This window comes from Triturus cristatus, chromosome 10 (genome assembly GCF_964204655.1).
Source record: "Triturus cristatus chromosome 10, aTriCri1.1, whole genome shotgun sequence".
In the NCBI taxonomy this organism is placed as follows: Eukaryota; Metazoa; Chordata; class Amphibia; order Caudata; family Salamandridae; genus Triturus; species Triturus cristatus.
In genome coordinates this window covers 883,376,576-883,398,995 of record NC_140593.1, presented here as the reverse complement: position 1 = coordinate 883,398,995, position 22,420 = coordinate 883,376,576, and the positions used below count along the sequence as shown (strand labels likewise).

Here is a 22,420-nt window from a genome sequence, read left to right as displayed (position 1 = left end):
AACACACCCTAAAGGTACTTAAAAATACATATATATTTGCTATTGAGCACTCCATGAGAGTCCATCTGTATGTCTTTTTCTCTCCACCCTGGTGCTCCTTCCACATAGTTCCTGTCAGACCTGTTGTCCTTGTTAATGATCCTTTCAGTTTGCACCTGAAAATGTGCGTATATTAGAGTGTGAACAGCCCAGGCTAAGTTCCCTGTTCATGTTCTGTTGGAATGGGAACAAACTTTTAAACAAAGGCTTTATTAAGAAAGCCTTTAGACTGAAATCAGCATCACAACGGTGTCATTAGAACGCTCATCTATATGCCGAAAAGTACACTAGTACGAAGCTGGCAGTTTTAGGCAAAGGGAAGGGGCGTTTTTAGGTAAAGAGAAGGGGCGGGTTTAGGTTAAGGAAAGGGGTGGGTTTAGGGCTATGGTAAAGGACGTTTTTAGGGATAAGGGTGTGAGGAGCAGTTTTTAGGGCTAAGGGTGTGGAGGGGTTTAGGAGTAAGAATATAAAGGGGTGTAGCACAGCGGCCAGGGCGACTGACTCCAGAACCCAGGGGCTCATGGTTTGATCCTCGGAGCCGGCGGCAGATCAGCCCAGCACCATGTGACTCTGGGCAATAACTCGCTTAATCTTCCCCGACGGCCCCCAGCACCTTGGCACCCTCAGGTAATTGTTCGTGCTTTACAAATACTGGACATTTACATTTTTAAGGGCCTTTACTTAAAAAAAAAAAGAAAGAAGTCGGCACAAACACTGAGACGCAGTGGCGACCATGAGGCATAAACAGAAAACACGCAGCTTCCCTGACTCGGGCGAGTGGTGGGGCATGGAGGACGGATGGTCTTGGAGTCGACCCCCACAACAAGACATGCCCACAAAAAAAATACACACTGGCGAGATCGGGGCATTCATTGTTTTTGCACGTTAGGTTGCACATTACGTGATGTTGTGACAATGTAGATTGTAAAAAAAAACAGGCGTACTAAAAAATCGCACTAAAGCATTTGTGGCAAGAGCTTTCCGCCTAATGGCTTCCGTTCAACAATCGTACATTTGTTGGAATATGTTTCTTTGCCACCAAACTCGTGAACTGGCTTTACCAGTGCTTTTTATTTTTGGTTCCGCTCAGTCCCAGAAGGTAAGCCTGTGACTTACTGACGCACATGTATTGTATCTTTAACACAGGGTTTTCCTGGTGCACGAGAAGGATCTGGAGCACATTATAATCTGTTATGTTAGCAATGTTCGCCCTCGCCTTAAGACTGGTTCTCAATACCAACTGCCTAACACCGCCGGGGAAGGAAACCCAGCTCCATGAAGTATGATAATAAATGAAAGAAAACGTATCCACTCCATATGTTAAGCTCAACTTAATTGAGAAACTGACCTGTTGTCGGTTGTACAACTTCCAAAAGCCCAAATGTTTCTACACTAATTCATAAAAAGTAGCCATAAAATATTAGTCCAAAAGGCTAAGATTCTATAATTGGCTGCTCCCATCAAAGTACAGCCAAAAATTAAGTATTCACATTTGCCCCCTCAGTTGGGAAGACCAACTTCGGTCATTGCACGTTTCCATGTGTGTCCCACAATCAGTTGAACAATATTGAGCCTCATAAGGCAGTAAATGTCTTGGACCTTGATAAGCCCTAGGCATACCGTAGAGGCACTGAGAGTTTTCACATCCAGTGATATTTACATTTACTAATGCTTACTTTCCCCTGAGGCGGAAGCCGGGGGCGTTCTTTCTCTTCCTACACGTTAAAGTGCTCGTATGACTGGTAACTGTTTTTAGAATCTTGTTTTTAGAATCTGTATATATTTAAAACTGTGCTGTTTTAATTTACCTCGATCCCTGTGTGTGGATCCCAGGGGGTCCCCGCTCTCTGTCGGCCAGTGGTGCGGCCGATCTCGGGTGCTGTCGCCGGCACGCAGAGGATAGCCGCCGCCATCTTAGGGGAAGGCAGGGTAGCGGTCCAGATCTTGGACGCCTCCCACCCTCCTCTCTATGTATAAAAATAGATGGACTTCCCGTCCGCGCAGCGGGCGGGCGCGCCAATGGCGCGCCTAAGGCAAGCCCGTCTGCGCCCGGCCCGTGCCCAGGGCCAGTTCCCCTGCTTGTCGCTCTGTTGTCAGCCCTCTCTGTTGGTCCAGAGAGCAGCTTCTTCAGATGAGAGTGGGTACGTGTAGGCCGACCTACCGCTGTGCTCCATGCAAGCTGGAGGGGTGTCCTTTCACATGCCTTCACTGTGATCTGATACTCTCCCCCATGCGTAAACGTGCTCTTCCTCTTTCCTGCTCGACCAAGCGTCCTACTCCCTGACATTGAGGGCTGGCTTGGTCAACTGCCGCTCTCTTCCTCGCCATGCTAGTGAGATTTGGACTTCGCTTGACACACATGCTTGGGATATTCTGTTTCTCACCGAGTCCTGGATAAAAGACTCCTCCAAACCTGATATTCACCTAGCTACTCCCCCTGGCTATCTTTTAATGGGCATTAATCGAGAGGGTGGAAAAACTGGAGGCGGTCTTGCTATTATACTGAAATCTCATCTCCGGCTGACTATCAGTAAACTTACGAATACTGGACTGATTGAAGCCATGTACTTTACCATTTCAGACTCGGCTGCTGTTATCTTGGCTGGTATTTTAGTATATAACCCCCCCCAATGCTTCAGCCCCCTCCCTTAAGCCATTGATACGTCAGATAGCGGATCTCTCCCTTAAACATCCGCATTTTTTAGTTCTTGGTGACTTCAACCTTCATGTTGATAATTCTACTTGTTCCCAGGCTACTCAACTGTTAGACACTATGCAGGGCTTAAACCTGGCTCAATTAGTGCAGGGCCCGACGCACGTAGCGGGCCATACTCTTGATCTTATTTTTTCTAACCATCCTGGTATCACAGTTCATCCTTCTCTCCCTCTCACCTGGTCAGACCACTATTTTCTCCCTTTTGATCTTACTCTTCCGTCGACACCTGGATCGGTGGCGCCTGGCAGGGAGTATGGGAGAAAATGGCATAAAGTCACCTGTACTGCCTTAGATCCCTTTTTCTCATGTCAACCAGACCCTCTGTCTAAAGATGTTGACGCTAGCGTGGCTCAGCTCAATTCTGCTCTTTTGCTTGCCATCGATAACATTGCACCTATTCAACTTATTACTTCGGCCAGATCTCGACCCTCTGCCCCGTGGTTTTCCCCTGCCCTACGTGAGGAAAAGAGTTGTTGCAAAAAATTAGAACGTTTATGGCGACAAACTTACGATCTAGAGGCTAAAACTATCTACAAGTCGGCTCTAAAAGACTTTTCTAAACTAAAAAAATCTACGATGAGAGAGTTTTTTGCTCTACAAATTAAGAATGCAGACAACCTTTCTAAAACTCTCTTTAAGATTGTAAAAGACTTTGTTAAACCCCCCGCTTTGGTGCCTCAGAATTCCTCTAACCAGGCTTTATGTAATGGTCTGTCGGTATATTTTCAAGACAAAATTGACAACATTACGTCCTCCTTCCGTACGGTGTTGCCCTCCCTTATTTCCTGTGCCAGTGACTCTGCTAGATCATCATTGATGGCTTTTAAAAAGCTTACTACTGAGTCTGCACTTAAACTGCTCACCCAGTGTAAGTCTGGCTCCCCTCTAGACCCGGTCCCTGCTAGAGTCATGGGTAATCTGGCTCCCCTGTTGGTCAGACCACTTCTCTCCATTTGGAATTCTTCATTGTGCATGGGCCAGTTTCCAACTGTTTGGAAGGAGGCCATGTTGGTCCCCATTCTGAAGAAAGTGGATGCGGACCCGGCGCAATTTTGCAACTATCGCCCCATCTCTCTCCTCCCCAAACCGGCGAAAGTCCTGGAAAAGGCTGTGCAGTTACAGTTGGCAGATTACTTAGAAGCCAATTCACTGCTGCATGACTCACAGTCAGGATTTAGAACTGGTTTCAGTACTGAGACTGCTCTATTAGAGGTTTCCGAGACGATCCGGGAGTGTGTGGATAGGGGCGAGGAGGCCATGCTGGTTCTCCTCGACCTATCCGCCGCTTTTGATACGGTGTCCCACGAAATTTTATTGGATTGGCTGAGGCAGATTGGATTGGGTGGTACCACTCTATCTTGGATTGCCTCCTTTCTTACTGGACGTACTCAGAAGGTTCTTCTCAAACCGTTCGAATCAGAGGGTAAACCCCTCCTATGTGGTGTGCCTCAGGGCTCAGCGCTTAGCCCTCTATTTTTTAACGTGTATCTTGCCCCTCTGGCCGAGGTGGTGGAATCCTGGGGGATCAGAGTGATCTCTTACGCTGATGATACTCAGCTTATGTTTTCCTTTAGAGATCACTCTGATTCCAGCTTTGCCAGCTTTCGCCATTGTCTTGGCAATATATGTTCCTGGATGACTTCTAATCATCTCAGACTCAACACTGACAAGACTGAGGTCTTATTTTTTATCAGAAAACCTTTCCTTCGGCCTCTCTGTGGTGGCCGAGTGTGCTTAACCCCCCTCCCTCCCCTGTCCAAACAGTACGTAATCTGGGTTTTCAATTTGACAACGCTCTTTCCTGTAAAGCTCAAATTAATAAGGTCTCTGCAGCTTGTTTCGGGAAACTGCGTATGATTAGAAAGATTTTTCCTTATCTTCCTTTGGATGCCCGTAGAACTGTCATCCATGCCCTGATTACGACACACTTGGATTATGCCAACAGTCTCTATGCCGGTGCCCCCTTGTACCTAATCGAACTTCTTCAGATCGTTCAGAATGCGGCGGCGAGACTGATAGGTAATATCCCCTACCGTCAGTCGGTTGCGTCTTATCGTAGGAAGTTACACTGGCTTCCCATTTCCCGTCGCATTCAGTTCAAGATGCTGACTCTTGCTTTTCGGGCCCTCAACGGGTCAGGCCCGGGCTATTTGAGAAAGAGACTGGTGCTTTCCCAATCGGCCAGATCCTTGCGGTCAAACAACCTACGTCTTCTTACTGTTCCTCGCTTCCGCCGCTCCAGAATGGGCGGCAGAGCATTTACCGTGATGACGGCTAAACTCTGGAACAGCTAAATCCACTTGATCTTAGGTTTCTTTCTTCAGAATCTCTTTTCCGTAATAAATTGAAAACCTGGCTGTTCACCACCCCTTAATATTGCCTCCCTTTCATAGTATGTAGTCTACAGCGCCGGGACACCCCCTTTGGGGGTAGCCGTGCGCTCTACAAGCTTCTTAAATAAATAAATAAATAAATATGGTCTCCTTTGCTATCAGCCACAACTTTTCTCATCATTTGTAAAGGTATCCTGGCAGAAAGAGGCCTGTGGCCACTGCCCTGTTTCTGCCACACCACTTTAATTCCTGATAGGAATGGGTTAAAAGTGTGACTTTGTGGCTGAGATTGGAGAACAATTTGCCACTTTAAAAAACTAAAAGCTCTATATTGGTGACCATTTCATTCAAGTAGACAATTTGATTTGAGCCCAGAGTATACCCTTATATAATAGATCCCGTACCTTCCAAATTGCTCGTGTCAACAACGGTATAAATAAGCTAAATATGAGCCCCTTACTGTCAGCTTCTACTCAGATGCTGGGTGGCATTTTCTCTTGTGCTCTCTGTACACTTTTATTCAAGAAAAACAATAAAATGTCAGTGTTTTTTGTAGGTGCTGTAATTATTGTATCTTTTTAGGTTGAGCCTATGCAGCCATGCGCTGCTCTGCGAGGCATGCTCTCTCCACCCATATTTTTCATTGACTTGTGTCATTGTCCATTGTAAACTGTGGCTTGGCTGTTCATTGGTCAAAAGGCTTAGTAGTCCCCCCTTAGTACCGCCTTGTCTCATTTTGTAACCTCCCATTGCGACACACCCTGTTACGTGTGTTGTTGCTCGGTAGGCTTTAATTACAGCCTCCGGCATCTATTTTTCAAATAGTGTTGTCCCGCCTGATGTTGGACATGCTCTCTCCTAACGTTTACATTTTTTTATAGCACACATTTGTAATGCAATAGGTCTTGCATTTGCGAGAGTTTAAGCTATTGGCTTTGTAAATGACAATGCCTTTTATTTGTTTTTAAATGAAAGCATTGTCATTTACAATGCTAATAGCTCAAACTCTCATAAATGCGAGACCTATTGCATTGCAAATGCTTGTTATGAATGCACCCAGCCATGTTAAATATTCTTCAGGCATTTTGTTGATGCTGTGATAAATCTGATAGAGACTAGCTGCAGACGCCTTAACATAGAATATTCTCCAGGTGTCACACTGGATCCGGAAACTTTTCCGTGAGCCGTACCTCTGTGTGCCGGTAGGTGGCATTGTATGGCTCCATGTGACATTGTATGGCTCCACGTGACATCGTCTTCGGCGCTAGAAGTTATGTGTGTAGTGCCTATATGGGCGCCACCCCATCACACCAATGGAAGTTCTTTTCTTTCCACAGTAGTCAGCGCAGATCTGGATAAGAGCTACCCCATCACTTTTTGACTGACTTTTTTTTTTTAAGCACTTTTTTTAAAGATTCTTTGACACATGGTGTGGCAGGAATGTTTATGAGGAAGGCTGGTTTTAAGCCTTGTGATGCCCACACCTAGCCTGCTTCTTGTGCCTCGAGCGTGACCACGAAGCCAAGACCTGTGTCGATTGTCACACCATACACCCCAAGGTCTTGAGGGAGAGGTCCCTCAAGCTCCTTGCCGCTCAGCGTGCAATGCTGCGATGATCCCAGTCGAGAGGAAGGTCCCGGGATTGGTCACAGAGCCACTCCAAGCGCTTGTTGTAGCACTCAAAATGTCTGGGCAATAGGGTAAGTCCCACAAGCATAAAAAGAACAAAATTTCAGAGAGGTGTTCGACTTCGCATCAAAGTCATCCAACAAGACAACGCAACGTAGGCAGTCAAGGCCTGCCACTGTGGTTTAGCCTGCACCAGGGCAGTCTTATAACCTCCCTGAGTTTTCCAGAGCCGGAGCGACCCCCGCCCTACTCTGAGAGTTTTATGAAGTCATGCACCTCATATTTGTGCAGCCTTTTCCCACTGGCCCTGCCAGTTCGGGAGTGGCCCCTACTGGTTTTCCACAGGTGGGTTTGCCTCCTCGACCTTCCCCAGCGCCGCCCCCATTCTCATCCCGTCTCGAATACGGAGATGGATGGGCGTCGTCTGACTCAGTTGCCGACTGGATACATTCCAACCAGATCAAAGCCTGTGCCCTGTTCCAATGAGCTAAGACTTGGGAAAGATTGGGGGGCCACTGAAACCTTATGAATTCCAGCTCAGATGACACCAAGGACAACTGGTGTGAATATCTGGTGGATGCCAGTGGTCTGGACACCTCCACAGATATTGGCTTGGCCTCTCCTACAATGGCTAAGGAGGCAGGAGCCTCATTTGCTATGGTTGTAAGAAGGACATCTGAGGTCCTGAATCTTACGCTACCCTCTGTGGCTGTCAAGATAAACGTCTTGCCGGAGGTGCTTCAGCCGGGAGTAACCCCCATCTGAACCACTTCTCCCGTATAACGAAGCCCTCACTGATGTCCTACATGGGGCCTGGTCCAAGCCCTGCACGGTCGCTCCTATGAATAGGACGATCGCCTACCACCATCGCCCCACCCCAGGGGACCCAAACGTCCTCACCCAGCACCCCACCCCAGAGAGGTTGGTGGTCCAGCCTCTACGTCTAGAGTAAATCATGATGCATTCCCTACCACTCCACAAGACAGGTAATCTAAGAGTCTGGGTACCTTGGGAAAGAAGATGTTTTCTTCCACCCATGAACATCACGTACCTTTTAGGCGATGCTCCCGCTTGGGACTCGGTTGCGCAGAGGCTGCCTGTGGTCTTGGAGGAGGCCCGAGCCATACCCTCTCAAGCTATTACTGACGGGAGGGACGCAGCTAAGTTCGCGCTACACTGTGGGCTGAATACAACCAACTCACTAGACAGAATTGTTTCATGGTCAGTGGTACTTGGGCCCCACGCCTGGTTGAGAACCACTGGCTTTTCAGGGGATGTCGTGGTCTCGCTCATGGACATGCCCTTTGATGGCTTCCGTCCCTTCAGTGAAAAGGCGGACTCCAGGCTAGAGTGCTTCAAGGCCAACAGAGCTACAGCCAGGCCCTTGGACCTTTCCATGGCCCCTCGCCAACCCCAGTTCGCCTTTTTCCCCTTTCGTTGCTTCCAGCCGTGCCCTCACCTTCCCCGCCACCACTGCATGCAAGCTTCCCAGCCCCTCCATAGCAGAGGACACACAGGACCTTTGTCTTATCCTCAACTTGCACCATAAGTTTCTTCCTGAATGAGTAATTCAAAATGCTCATACTCGCTCAAGTTCTGTCTGCCCTGGAACTGGGAGACTGGATGGTAATGTTGGACTTTCAGGACGCACACTTTCACATTCCCACCCTGGCTCCTTGTAGGTCATGAGCACTTTGTTTGCTGCTCTCTCCTTTGGCCCTGCTAGCACCCCTCAGGTGTTCACCAAGGTGATGCTGGTGGTTGTAGCACACCTGCAGAGATCAGGGCTACCAGTCTTCCCCTATCTTGATGACTGGTTGTTAAAGGCAAGCTCCCCCAGGTAATCGTCTCACACCTTCAGACTAAGGCTGACCTCCTGCACTGGCTGGAGTTCGCTATAAACGTGCCGAAGTTACACCTGGTCCCTTCTCAGACGATCTCTTTCATCAGAGCTGTTCTGGACACAGTGCAATTTCGAGCTTATCCCCCTGAGAAGCGAGTTCAGAATATTCAGGCTATGATACTGATATTTCTGCCTCTATCCTGCGTTTCGGTGAGACTGACTCAGAGGCTGCTGGGCCTCATGGCCTCCTGCATCCTATTAGTAACGCATGCACGTTGGTATATGAGGGCTCTGCAGTGCGACCTAAAGTTCCAGTGGGCGCAGCATCAGGGGAATGTGCCAGATGCATCACTCCTGGAATGGGCGTGACCATCTGAGAGAGGTGGAGATCAGATCAGAATCCAGACGCCACATCAACCTGTTGGAGCTCCATGCGATCTGACTTTCATTGAAAGCCTTTCCATCCTCCATCAAGGGAAGGCTAGTGCAGGTGTTCTTAGAAAACACCACCACCATGTGTTACTGCAACAGACAGGATGGGTGGAGTTGTGGATCCTCTGCCAAGAGGTTCTGCACCTCTGGACATGGCTGTGAAGTCGGGTCATTTCCCTGGTGGTTCAGCACCTGGCGGACTCTCTGAGTGGCAAAATGGACAAACTCAGCTGTCGATGCCTAGAAGATCATGACTTGCATCTTCATCCGGAGGTGGTGCAAGGTCTCTTTCAGCAGTGAGGGAATAGCCTTGGTTAGATCGGTTCTCCATTGCCGAGAACACGTAATGGCAGCAGTTCTGTGCATTGGAGTTTCCAGGGCAGCTCTCGCTCAGACGCTTTTCGTCTCAAGTGGCTCTTCAGCCTCCTGTACACCTTTCCGCCCATACTATCCTGCCTAAAGTTCTCAAAAAGTTCAGGAACAACCTAGCCCATTCATTCTTGTTGTATCCTGAGCTGTTGAGAATGTCCATCGGTCCTCCGATCAGGCTACCCCTTCGGGAGGATCTCCTGTCAAAGCAGCTGGGGAGGGTTCTCTTCCCGAACCTGTCAGCGCTCCGCCTTCATGCGTGGAGATTGAGCTGTGACAGTTGACCACTTTCAACCTTCTTACCAAAGTCTGTAATGTTATTCTGGCAGCCAGGCGTCTTTCCAATTAGTCCGTATACGCCGGCTATTGGAGAAAGTTTGTGGCATGGTGTACAGACCAACGGGTTGACCTCTTATATGCACCCATTTTACAAGTTCTTTTGTTATACTTACCTAGCCCAGCAGGGCTCTGCACTGGAAACGTAAGTTATTTGTCTACTGTTATATGAAAGTAAAACATTATTGATTTTTAATGATTATTATGATTATTAACTTCCTTTTTTGATTAGAATGCTTTTAAGGTTGTATATCATGCACCGAATAAAGCTTATTTGACTTGACTTGTCTGTCTTTGCTTTTCTTCCACTTCCAGATCAGCCTTCCCTTTCCAAGTCCCCTTTTGAAAATAGGTTTCTTAAAGGTCTTCAACACGTTTCACCCAGCCCCCTTCGTTATGCCTCAATTGAGCCCCAGTTTGGTTACTTATCTTTATAATATGTGCTACTTTTAAGCCGCTTCATTCTTGCCCTCTTAGGCTTCTCCCCATCAAGATAGCGTTTCTGGTGGCGATTACGTCTGTCCGGAAGGTCAGTGAACTGCAGGCGCTGTCATCTAATCCTCCATTCATTTCGATTCACCTAGACAGACTGGTCCTTCAGACTCGAGCATCCTTCGTGCCTAAGGCCAGTCCATCACCCTGCCTACCTTTTACGTTCCACCTCATCTTCCCAAAGAAGAAAAGTGACTTCACTGGCAGGATCAAAAAAGAATGTTGTCATTCTACTATGACCTCAAATGACCGTTCTGGGTGGACGATCAACTTTTCGTGGGGTATGTCATAGCCAAGAAAGGGCAGGCTGTGCAGAAACAAACTATCTCCCAATGATTGTGCTCTGCATTAATATCTGCTACACATTGGCCAGGTAGGAACCCCTGGCGGGTTTGCATGCTTGCTCCTCCAGAGCAAAAGTTGCGACCACTGCATTAGCATACGGAGTAAATATACTTCAAATGCATCTCTGTATTCACAACTTACGGCCTGGCGAATAGCAGAAGCCAGTTTTCCGAATCAAAATATGACCTCTCTCACAGGAGGCATCAGTTGGATATTTTGGATAAAGCACACTAAAGGCGATGGGAGGAATACTTGAAATATGTCTAATCATTTGCAATTGTTCGGGTATCATTCCAACCCATCGTTCTTTTGCCCACCATGCCACCTCAGTTTGGACCCAGTCATATGCAAGTCAGTTTTGACCCTGCTCTAATACTAAGTGTATCCTGAACTGCCAGGCCAGGTCCTATCTGAAACGGAACACAAGCAACCAAAGTCTGTTTTTGATGCATGTGGGGCTTGTCATTCTTCAGTAGCTTGGTTCCAGTGGAACAGTGTATTCACATCAATGGCTAATGAAACACTTTTTCAATGCCTGGAGGGTGGAGCGGATTCTGAGTCAGAGTAACTCCTCCCAAGTTAAATCAGTTAACCACAAATGAATTACTCTAACTGACCATCCAGTGGTCGACAAGGGTGCACTATGATGGGGAGATGTGAAGAACTTAGTGAGGGGATATATATCTCTTCACAAAAAGGTGAGCAAGGAGGCGCTTCCTTTTTGTTTAGTTACCCTCACACACCCTAGTGGTGTCATGCTTCATCATCGGGTCACCCCGACGCCTATAAGTCGGGGTGGGCTCGACCACAGTGTTGGGAGCTCTTTCAAGAGATGTAAGACCAAGGGGGCTGAAAGATTAAAAAACCTCAGACAGATCCCCAGTATCCCTTTATTTTGGGTCTGTCTGGGTTAGTAAAATATTTAAAAGTTGGGTCTTATTGGAGGTATTATGGTCCTAAGACCCTGGTGCCAACATGTTTCAGTCCGTAAGTGGCCGTGAAGGTCCAGGACTTTCTTCAGGGCAAAGTGGGCCTCCCTAGGGGGCAAGAGAGGGGATTCCCTATCCTGTCCGTGGTTCAAGGGCAGAGTAGCTGCTCCTTGTATAAGTGACCGATAGTTGATCAATCACGCGTCGTACTCCATCTGAAAAAAGAACGGGCGACAAAGAGAACAACACACAATTGTATGGATTCACAGTGGTGTTTCCACAATGCTGTGTCCCATAAAACGTGCTTTGGAAAAAGACCGAGACCACAGGTGCCAAAATGTGTCTGACATAGTGGTATTCTACTCTTTCCAAACATGTGCCACTCGTAGCCATATCTGTACATAATATTACTACGTGACAGATAAATCGTGTGGTGGCGATTTTGCTCGCATCCTGACAATTGATTCCTGCCAGTTGGTGTATATTATTTCAGTAAAAACTCTGTATCTCGCTCTCACTCATCAATCACACCGTACTCGTGAATAAAAACAATGACTAAGACCATGTACAATTATTGTTATCATTCTTTCTTAAGAATTGTGCAGAACACGTTAACATACATCCTTACCCAAGGTCTGGAGGATTTCTGTATCTCAACAAACCGCAAGGCTTCTAAGGGTAGCTCTATAGTCAGACCCTATCGTTAGAACCCCGGGTTGGGAAAAGAAATGTGGAAAAGAAGTATGAGGGAGAATATTCCAAAGGGCGCTATTACTGGCGGCGCTGCATGTATAGGGAGACGCGATTGTACTCGAGTGCCGTGTTTGTGCCCGTGACTTACTTCATCAAGAGTCCTGCCCCGCCTGTACACCTATTTGGCTTCAGTTCCCGGCTTTCGCGCCCCTAGGTTGGTAGCCGGGGATTTTGTACTTCCGCATTACCCGTCTATTTGTTAATTGGCGCTCGTTGGCGCATAACGTGTGACGCCATGACTGCCAGTACGTGGATGGGGGATCATGGGAGATGTAGTATGCATTATCGCTAGCGAGATTCTTTTATAGCACTGAATGCTATTGAGAGGATTTATATATTGTAGCCTCCGTTTCTGTGTGTTCCTGGACAATATTATATAGGAAGCAGGACTAAGAGCCAACAACAAATAGAGGTAGCACTTCTAAGCTCTTAAAGACCTATGGGGGGGCGTAATTATGTACATACAATGTAGTATTCATTCTGAAGGAATGCTCCGCCCATAATGTGTTGCGTGGACCATATGTGACCCTTATGCACGTAGATGTTAAGACATCCCATGATAGATGATCAATCATCTATTGGAGTTATGATGAGGTGCCAACGCGTTACGCGGTGGTCAAGTCTGATACATCTAATGTTAAGTGCACGTGGGTGTTTGATAGTGTTGGTACGTGCATTCGAACATATACCTATAGTGTGCCAGAAGGCTATATGTATTACCGGATATTCTCAGTGACGGTGTAATCGTGGTGGATGCCCATATAATTGTCTCTCAAAAACGTTTTTTTTTTTTTGTTATAGTAATCGCCGTAGTGAGACTAGTGGAGATGAGCAAAATTGCCCAGGTCTAGATGTGGGTCAGTGGTTAGTTTATCTGGTGAGTTGATTCCAGGGTATGCAATCGTTGAGGCCCCTCTCGTGGGTCTTCAAACGATTAACCCACCGTTGTTCTCGTTCCAGGAGTTTACGTTGTAGGTTATCGGTGTTTTTAACCTTTTCTATAACGGTCCATTTGATTTCTGTATCCTTGTGTTCTTTCTCATTATAGTGTGCTGTGAGCCTAGTTGCTGTTACTGCATGTCGTATCGTGCTTCTATGGTCGCTAATGCAAATTTTCACTTTGCGGCTCGTCATTCCAATATACATCATGTTGCATGGGCATTTGATCATGTAGATCACTGATTCAGAGTTACAATTAGTGTGTGGTCTTTGTTCCCAGGGTGAGTGTAGGCCTAGTTCTATCGTCTTAGTGTGTTCTGTGAATGGGCATGCTACACAGGATCCGCAGGGATAATGTCCAGTAACAGGTGGAGTACTCCAGAGTGTCATTTAATTAGTAGTTGTGGGTGTGAATGTGTCAGTATGCACTAATACGTCTCTCAAACTTGTGTTTTTTTTAAATGAGAACATTGGTTTCTCGAAGGATAGTGTGTTGGATGTTAATATGGGCCATTTTTTTGTTTATTATCTTTTTGAGATCGTTAGATGATGAATTGTACCTGGTAACACATATCAGCTGATCAGGCTGTTTTCTTACATGTGTTTCTAAAAGGGCCTCTCTTGGTGTATTACGTGCTCTTTTATTCGCTCTCTCTATGATCCTAGTAGGGTACTTCTTTTGTTTTAGTTTGGTGGTAAGGACAGCTGCTTTTTTTTTGTTTGTCTAAAGGTCAGAGCAATTTCTGCGCAGCCTTAAGAATTGGCCTACTGGTAGGTTTTCTCTTAGGGAGCGTGGGTGTGCACTATCAAATCTAAGTAGATTGTTTTTATCTGTGGGTTTTGTGTAGAGAGAGTTTTCAAGGGTGCCTTCTTTAGCTGTAAAGATGACGTCCAGGAAGGATATTTTTTCTCTGTGCATGGTCATAGTAAAATGAAGGTGGGGCTTTAGACTGTTGATCCATATTTTGAAGTCATTGAGACTGGTCATATCTCCCTTCCAAATCATCAACTCGTCATCAATATATCTGTACCATTTACATATATTGATGGTGAATGGTTTGGGTGTCCATATATATTGATCTTCAAAGAAACTTGCATACAGACAGGCCAAGCTTGGGGCGAATGTGCTGCCCATTGAAGTACCATGTACCTGGAGGTACAGTTGATTCTCAAATTTAAAAAAGTTTTCTGTAAGGGCCAAATGTATAAGGGTAATGATCCATTCTATTGGTGGAACAGTGTCAAGGGACACATGTCTGGACGTACCCTTTCTGCTTAAGGCATTACATCAGACACATAAGTTGATGAGAGTCATTCTTGAGGCAAGCTTAACCTCTGACAATCGTTGAGGGTAATATTCTAACCTTTTATTCCTTTTCCACCTTGCCACCTCAGTTTGGACCCAACTAGACGTGGGCCTTGTGCTCACTGCAAGTGGAACCCAAGGTGCACTCGACTGATGAGTAACAGTCAGGGTGAAGTGTTCCGGTTCAGGGAGGACCTGGCTTGGCAATTCAGGATAGACTGTTGATATTAGAACAGGATAAAGACTGATTTGCAAATCCCTGGGCCCAAACTGAGGTGGCATGGTGAGCAGAAGATCAATGGGCTTGAATGCTACTCCGAGCGATTGTCAGTGGTTAGACTTATTGCAAGCATTACTCCCATCGTTTGTGTTTTGGATATGCTAGATAGCTATGTTTTAGTGAAAAGTGGGCAGCCCGGGTCACACTCCAGGGTTGAAGAAGTGTTAACCTTAAGCAAGCCGCAGTGCATATTTAATTCCTTACACAGTGGGACTAGTTGGCTAAATTGTAGTTGTCTTTAGGTAGGCTTTTCGGCATTACAGTATTTGTGCTGGTTGAAAGCACTGCAAAAGTTATTTGGATGCTGATGTTTATCAAGAGACTTATATTTTTCTGGTATGCTAAACGGACCTTGCGTGAGTATAACAATGTACATAAATTCACACTGCTCAGCGATTATGTTATAGCATGAGTACTAAATTCATACCTCTCCCAGTTGAGCTGCCTTTATTCATTTTTTTCTTGTCTTTGATATTTGTTTTCTTCTAGTATTTAGGCCAACTGACATCGATTCCTGGATACTTGAATCCTTCCAGTCGCACTGAGATTTTACATCTGATAGATAACGCAAAGGTGAGTTCTATTGTGGCTCCTCATAACTGGTGTTTGTTTAGTTGTTTATGCTTGTGTTTTTATATACCTGCAACAGCATGCTTGTCACCCACTTTAAAAGTCTTCAGGGCTCTGTAAAATACAGAAATACAAAAAATACAGTACAGGAGTCCTCCATAGTGTTCATCTTGACTCATAATTATTAGGACTAGGACCATGAGCTATGCATCATGATGCACTCAGCAGTACTCTATATAACTAAAGATAAAAGCCATCAACTAGAGTAAACCCTACCCGAGATGAAGCAAAAATACTAACATTACTGTAGGAGGATTATGTTATAAAACCTGCCAATATTATTTGAAGTTCCGGTGTTTTGTGTGTTTTTCATTTGTAATTGACCATTTTCTTAGAGATTGCAGAGCTTTTGCCCATTCATTGGTGGCATGCTTCATAACTGGGCCTGCTGCTTGCTATTGCAAGGTGTAATGAGCATGAGCTGGCTCACCTGAGAAAATTAGAGAGGTCATTTAGCAAGGGTTGGGATGTGAAATTATTGTTGTGGTGTATGAGGGGTCCCCATCAATGTGTCGTAAGTATGTAAAACAAGGTTCTATATGTTAATATGTATTTCCTAGGGAAATATGTGCTGTAACATGTGAAAAAATAAATATATAAGCCAATCGGGCAATTCTGAACCAGATGTATTATTTAAATATATAATAAGAGTAGTGCCACCCAAGTTGCATGCTAAAATAATAGAAAAAGACCAAAGAGAACAACGCAAACACACACAGCTTTTAAGCAACCGTAATGTCAAGATGAACCTTTCCATTTCAGAGTAAGTGTGTGGTTGGCTGTAACAGAACACAAATAATATTGTGAAAAAGTAATAACTAATAAGCCATCCCCTGCAAATTTGAACACTTCTATTTAGAAAGTTTAGTGAATATCTATTGTGAGTTTAGAAGTTAGGGAAGACAAACTTACTGAATCTAATGTTGTTCAAGGGTGTCTGGGTATATTAACTTTTAAGGACATCACTGCTGTGTAGTTGAAGGTAAAACTATGGATAGAATCAAAAGATATTGATAAGGCAAATAGGTGCGCTAATTGGGAATAGTTGTTTTGCAGCGTGAATCTTTCTGGATTCACTATGCTGTGCATTATTCCGCGATCTGGTGGTTGGGTCCGGATTCGTAGTCTTTCCTTTGTTTTTTTTTGGTTTTTTTGTAGCCCAGGTGGGCGTCGACGTCCCACCATTTGGTGCACCTCTCGTGACGTCGTCATGCTTCCTGCGGAAGTCCCACCTTTGGGGCGCCATCTTCAGATTCTTTTTTCCGCCGTTGGGTCTGGATCGTCATCGAGAAGCTCCAGGATTTCAATCGAAGGAAGAAGGAGAAAACACGAGTTTCGTCGAGGAAAGAACTACTGATCACACAGAGAGGAATAACTTACATCCGGGACGCGAAGAAGGAAGAGTTTTCACGAATTTTCTTCTACGCCCTTGGAAAATGCGCACTCAGAGGCTCTGAGCGCAATGGACAAGAAACCATTCAAATTCTGCCCTAACTGCCACCACAAGTTCGCGCAGAAGGACCAGCATCCGGTCTGCAACCTTTGCCTACCGATCGACCACCCGAGCAAGGACTGCAACGCCTGGTCAGCTTTCGCGCCGAAGACGCTCCGGGTGAGAGAACGCCAGAGAAGAGCCAACTTCAGCATGGAAGGCAAGGGTAAGGCCCCGTCGCTTTACGATCTGGGCCTCTCCACCGACGATGAGGACAACATCGCCGAGGGACCTGAAAGCTTCACGGTCGTAGAGACCGACAAGAAAACGCCTGACGAGGTAAGAGAATCGTCGAGTTCAAAACCCCCGAAAGGGCCTCGAAAACCTGAGAGTGACTCTCGAAAATCTGAGTCAAAGTCCTCAAAAGGAGCACCGGCGCCGAAAATTTCGACGACCAAGGGTAGATCCATGGACAAAAGGCCGAGCGGATCCTGCGAAAAGGACTCCCTGGTGCCGAAAGACGCCGAAAGGCAGAGTTCGCTGAAGATAACCCACGAAACGGGGCGTTCGACGCAGAAAGACAAGCCAGCGTCGACGCAAGCTCCGTCGAAAAAACCTGCGGTCGACGTCGAAAGCATCTCCGAGATGGAGAAAAAGAAGAGAAGGCTCGAGGCGGAGATGGAGAGCATCCTTCAGAGGAGGAAGGAGTTCGACGCCAAAATGAAACAATACAGAATTCCAACGACTCCGTCGACGGACGTCGTCGAGATCGAGGAACTGGACGAATTCGACGCCGAAGGGCTGCCGAGAGATCCTGAGGAGGAAGAAGAAGGCCCCTACTATGAAGGCGAAGACGAGGAAGACGACCAGCAGTCGTTCTACGGCTCGGCGCCATCAACCACTCACGAGCTGGAATGGCAAGACATCGACGCCGAAAATCCCGAAGAGCCCGTGGACACGTATCCTTCGAGGCCTTCGCTGCCCGACGACATCGGGGTGTACAATATGGTCGTCAGGAGTGCTGCAGCAGCCTTTGGGGTAAAACTGGACGAGGAGAAACCGAAAGCTGATTTCCTTCTCGAGACTCTGCTCCCCATTCAGATGAGGAGCCAGTTCCTTCCCATGCTCCAAAGTGTAATGAACCAAGGTAAGGAGGCCTTTAAGGAACCAGCAACATGCCGGTCCATCACGCCCAGGACGGAGAAGAAGTACAAGCACTCCTCCCTGGACCCGCCTTACATCAAGGGAGCGGTCCCGGCCGACTCCATCATCGCTTCCACGGCCAGGAGAAGGGCCAACGTGCCAGCGACCTTGGGTCCACCCCCCGATAAGGAAAGCAGGAGGATGGACCTCACTGGGAGGAAGGTCGAAAGGAACGCCGCAATGCACTGGCGCATGGCGAACTCCAATGCGCTTCTCAATCGACACCAGTACCAGCACTGGGACGAGATGGGGGAGCTAGTCAAACACCTCCCTAAAGACTACCGCCAAAGAGCCTCCCACCTTGTGGAAGAAGGTAAAAACATAGCCAACTCATGCATTAAGACTGCATTGGACGGGGCGGAAACTTCAAGCAGACTGATGGCCATAGGGATCACCGAACGAAGACAGGCCTGGCTGAGAATCTCTGGATTCAAACAGGAGGTGCAGAGCAACATACTAAACACTCCTTTCAACGGGGAAACGCTATTCGGGGCAACAGTGGACGAAAAGCTCACCCAGCTGAAGAAAGAGAACGAGACGGCGAGATCCATGGGGGCCCTACAGTTCAGGGGGGATGAGAAGAGGCACTCCAACTAGGAGACCCTACGGTAGAGGAGGTAACCAGCAGGGAGCGTCGCACCAGATGTTCCAGCAAGGACAGCAGGGTGACAGTCACAGCCAGCAAGGTCAGCAAAAACAAAACTGGCAGTACCAGCCTCGGGGCCAGTCCTTTCGCGGGAGGGGAAACGGACGTGGCCAAAGGAGACGAGGGGGTGACCAACCCTCATCTAAGTGACTCGGCACGCATGGGGACGCTCACCCCAAACATACCCCCAGGGGTGAGGCGCAATGCAAAAACAACGGGGGGGGACGAGACCCGATCGCCTACGAGCATCCAACACCGGTAGGCGGAAGACTGGGACTCTACCTACAGGAATGGCAACGTATAACCACAGACAAGTGGATACTGAACGTCATGCAACACGGTTACTGCGTGGACTTGGAGGAAACGCCTCCAAACAGAAAACCAAAAAGAAGGCAACGCTCAGGTCAAGAGCTTGCTCAACTCAGAGAGGAAACACTGAAGCTGCTCGAAAAGAGAGCCATCGAGCCAGTGCCTTACAAGGAAAGGAACAAAGGGGTCTACTCGAACTACTTCGTGGCACCGAAAGTAGACGGAAATCTCAGACCCATCCTGGACCTGCGATACCTAAACAAATTCATCAGAACACAGAAGTTCAAAATGACATCGCTACAGGAGGTGCTGCCCCAAATAAGGGACGGAGACTTCATGTCCACCGTGGATCTCAAAGATGCCTACCTGCACATCCCAATAAACAGAAGGCACAAAAGTCTTTTAAGATTCAGCATCAACCAGGATCATTACCAATTCACGACCCTGGCCTTCGGCCTGAAATCAGCACCAAGGGTATTCACGAAATGCCTGTCGGCAGTCGCAGCATACCTACGAAGGAAGGGGATTCATGTGTACCCTTACCTAGACGACTGGCTGATCAAAGCAAACACCCACGAGAAGTGCGAGAAACACGCAGCACGGGTGACAAAGACACTGACGAACCTGGGGTTCTCGATACACTGGGGGAAGTCATCAATGAAGCCAGAACAGGTGAAGATTTTCCTGGGAGCAAAGATCAACACCATAAACAGAACGGTCGTGCCCAGCGACAGGAGAGCAGCAGCCCTACTGAAGGAGACGCGCCTCTACCAGAAGGGGCGAGTTCTGACAGTGAGAACAGTGAGCAAGATCATGGGGATGATGGCGTCATGTATCCACCTGGTCCCAAATGTACGACTTCACATGAGACCATTCCAAGAATGGCTACAACAGCAATGGTCACAAGCAAGCAGAAGTTGGGAAGATCTAGTGGTTGTTACGCACGCAGTGCAGGAGGAGATAACTTGGTGGAACAGGGACAACATAACTACAGGAAAGAGCCTGGCACCACCAAACCCAACTGTGACCATCACCACGGACGCATCTCAAGGGGGATGGGGAGCACACATGGACAAACTCAGAGTGAGGGGTCTGTGGGCTCCGGCAGATGCGGTCAGACATATCAATTACCTGGAATTGAAGACTGTCCTGCTAGCCCTGAAGGCATTCCAGAAGCACCTGTACAACCAGAGAGTGTTGATTCAAACGGACAACACCACAACCATGTTTTATATCAACAAACAGGGTGGGACACAGTCGTTCCCCCTTTCCACTCTGGCACAGGAGATTTGGAGATGGGCCATACCTCTCAAGATAGACCTGCTGGCAATTCACCTACCAGGGAAGGACAATGTGGAGGCAGACTGGCTAAGCAGGCAGACCTCGGCTTCACACGAGTGGGAGCTCAATGGGCACGAAACGCAGAAGCTTTTCCAGAAATGGGGAACTCCCACAATAGACCTGTTTGCAACACGCCAGAATGCAAAATGCCAAAGCTTCGCGTCCAGGCAACCAGATCAGCAATCCCAAGGGAATGCCCTATGGATGAGCTGGTCAAGGACATTTGCCTACGCTTTTCCGCCGATACCACTGTTACACAGGGTGCTCGACAAGTGCAGAACCAGCAACATGACACTGATCCTGGTGGCACCACAGTGGGCAAGGCAGACTTGGTTCTCCCAAATTCTAGAAATGGCTCAAGGCAATCCCCACAGATTCTCGAGAAGAAAGGACCTGCTCTCCATGCAGAACGGAGAGGTTCTACATCCAGAACCAGAGAGCCTCAGCCTGGCGGCATGGCTCCTGAAGACTTAGAGTTTACGGACCTTAGATTGCCTCCAAGCACTATGCGAGTGCTGCGAGAGGCAAGGAGACCAACTACACGCAAATGCTATAGTGCGAAATAGAAAAGATTTACAATATGGTGCAGGAAAAATGGGCTACAAAATAAAATGACAAAGGACTCAATAGTGCTGAGATACCTCACGCACCTTCTGAAAAGTAACCTATGCTCGACCTCCCTAAGGGTACAGCTAGCGGCGATAGTAGCCTACACAAGAGGGGAGAAAGGTGGAAGTTTCTTTACGTCGCAGGTAGTAAAGAGATTCATGGAAGGAGCGATTAGAATCACGCCACCTAAGAGGTTGCCGCCGCCGGCATGGAACCTCAACGTGGTCCTAACGGAGCTTATGAAGGCACCGTTTGAACCCATCCACAAGGCCTCAATGCAAATGTTGACTATGAAAACGGCATTTCTAGTAGCCATAACCTCGCTACTTAGGGTGAGCGAGCTGCAAGCACTAACGCTACAAGAGCCCTACATACAGATACACAAGGATAGGGTTGTCCTGAGAACGGACCCGCACTTCATGCCTAAAGTCGTGTCGGCGTTCCATATGAACCAGAGTATTCAGATACCGAGTTTCTTTCAAACCCCAACTTCGAACGCAGAAAAGGCTCTACACACTCTAGACGCTAGAAGAGTGGTGATGCACTACATTGAGAGGACCAAGGAGCACAGAAAAACTAAGCAGCTCTTTGTGTCCTTTGCAACGAGTTTCATGGGTAGACCAGTGACAAAGGGCACCATTGCTAGATGGATTGCACTGACTATACAGTTTTGCCACAAACAGGCAGGACAGGAGCTAACGGAGGGGCCTCAAGCTCACTCCACAAGGAAGAAGGGGGCAACCATTGCCTTTCTGGCAAACACGCCCATTCAGGACATATGCCTGGCAGCAACATGGGCTTCGGTGCACACGTTCACCAAGCACTACTGTGTGGACATACAGATGAACAAGGAAGCACAAGTAGGACAGAAGGTGCTTCAACACATATTCAATGATCAACGCTCATCTACCACCCAGCCGCCATAAAGATAACAAACCGCTACAAAGTCTATGCACAGCATAGTGAATCCAGAAAGATTCACGCTGCAAAACGAATAGTTTCTTACCTGTCGGTGTAGTTTTGCAGCTTGAAGATCTTTCTGGATTCACTAGCGAACCCACCCACCTCCGCCAGGAAGATGAGGCTGAAGAGGGGGGAAAACAAAGAAGAACAGAATGGAATGAAATGCTACAGAAAAGTGGACATATAATTTAATCATTCGCCTAGGGTTAAAAAAAAAAAGAAAACGAGAGGAAAAAAGAACCAGAAGATGGCGCCCCAAAGGTGGGACTTCCGCAGGAAGCACGACGACGTCACGAGAGGTGCACCAAATGGTGGGACGTCGACGCCCACCTGGGCTACAAAAAAACAAAAACAAAGGAAAGACTACGAATCCGGACCCAACCACCAGATCGCGGAATAATGCACAGCATAGTGAATCCAGAAAGATCTTCAAGCTGCAAAACTACACCGACAGGTAAGAAACTATTCGATATGACTGATCTAGGAGAGGCACTAAACTGCTACCGGTAAATTTTGCAGGTCACCCACTGACTAGCTAATGTTATG

General features: G+C 47.3%; 1 protein-coding gene across 3 annotated transcripts in view; it reads left to right on the top strand.

Annotated features, from left to right (window-relative positions):
* Window positions 1-22,420, top strand: part of CCM2 (CCM2 scaffold protein) — a 371,750-nt gene that overhangs the window by 270,880 nt on the left and 78,450 nt on the right. For all 3 annotated transcript variants that reach the window (XM_085628570.1, XM_085628571.1, XM_085628569.1), the window contains one exon: window positions 15,231-15,314. In XM_085628570.1, the coding sequence (XP_085484696.1) occupies window positions 15,231-15,314 (84 nt within the window). The remainder of the gene's footprint in view (window positions 1-15,230; window positions 15,315-22,420) is intronic.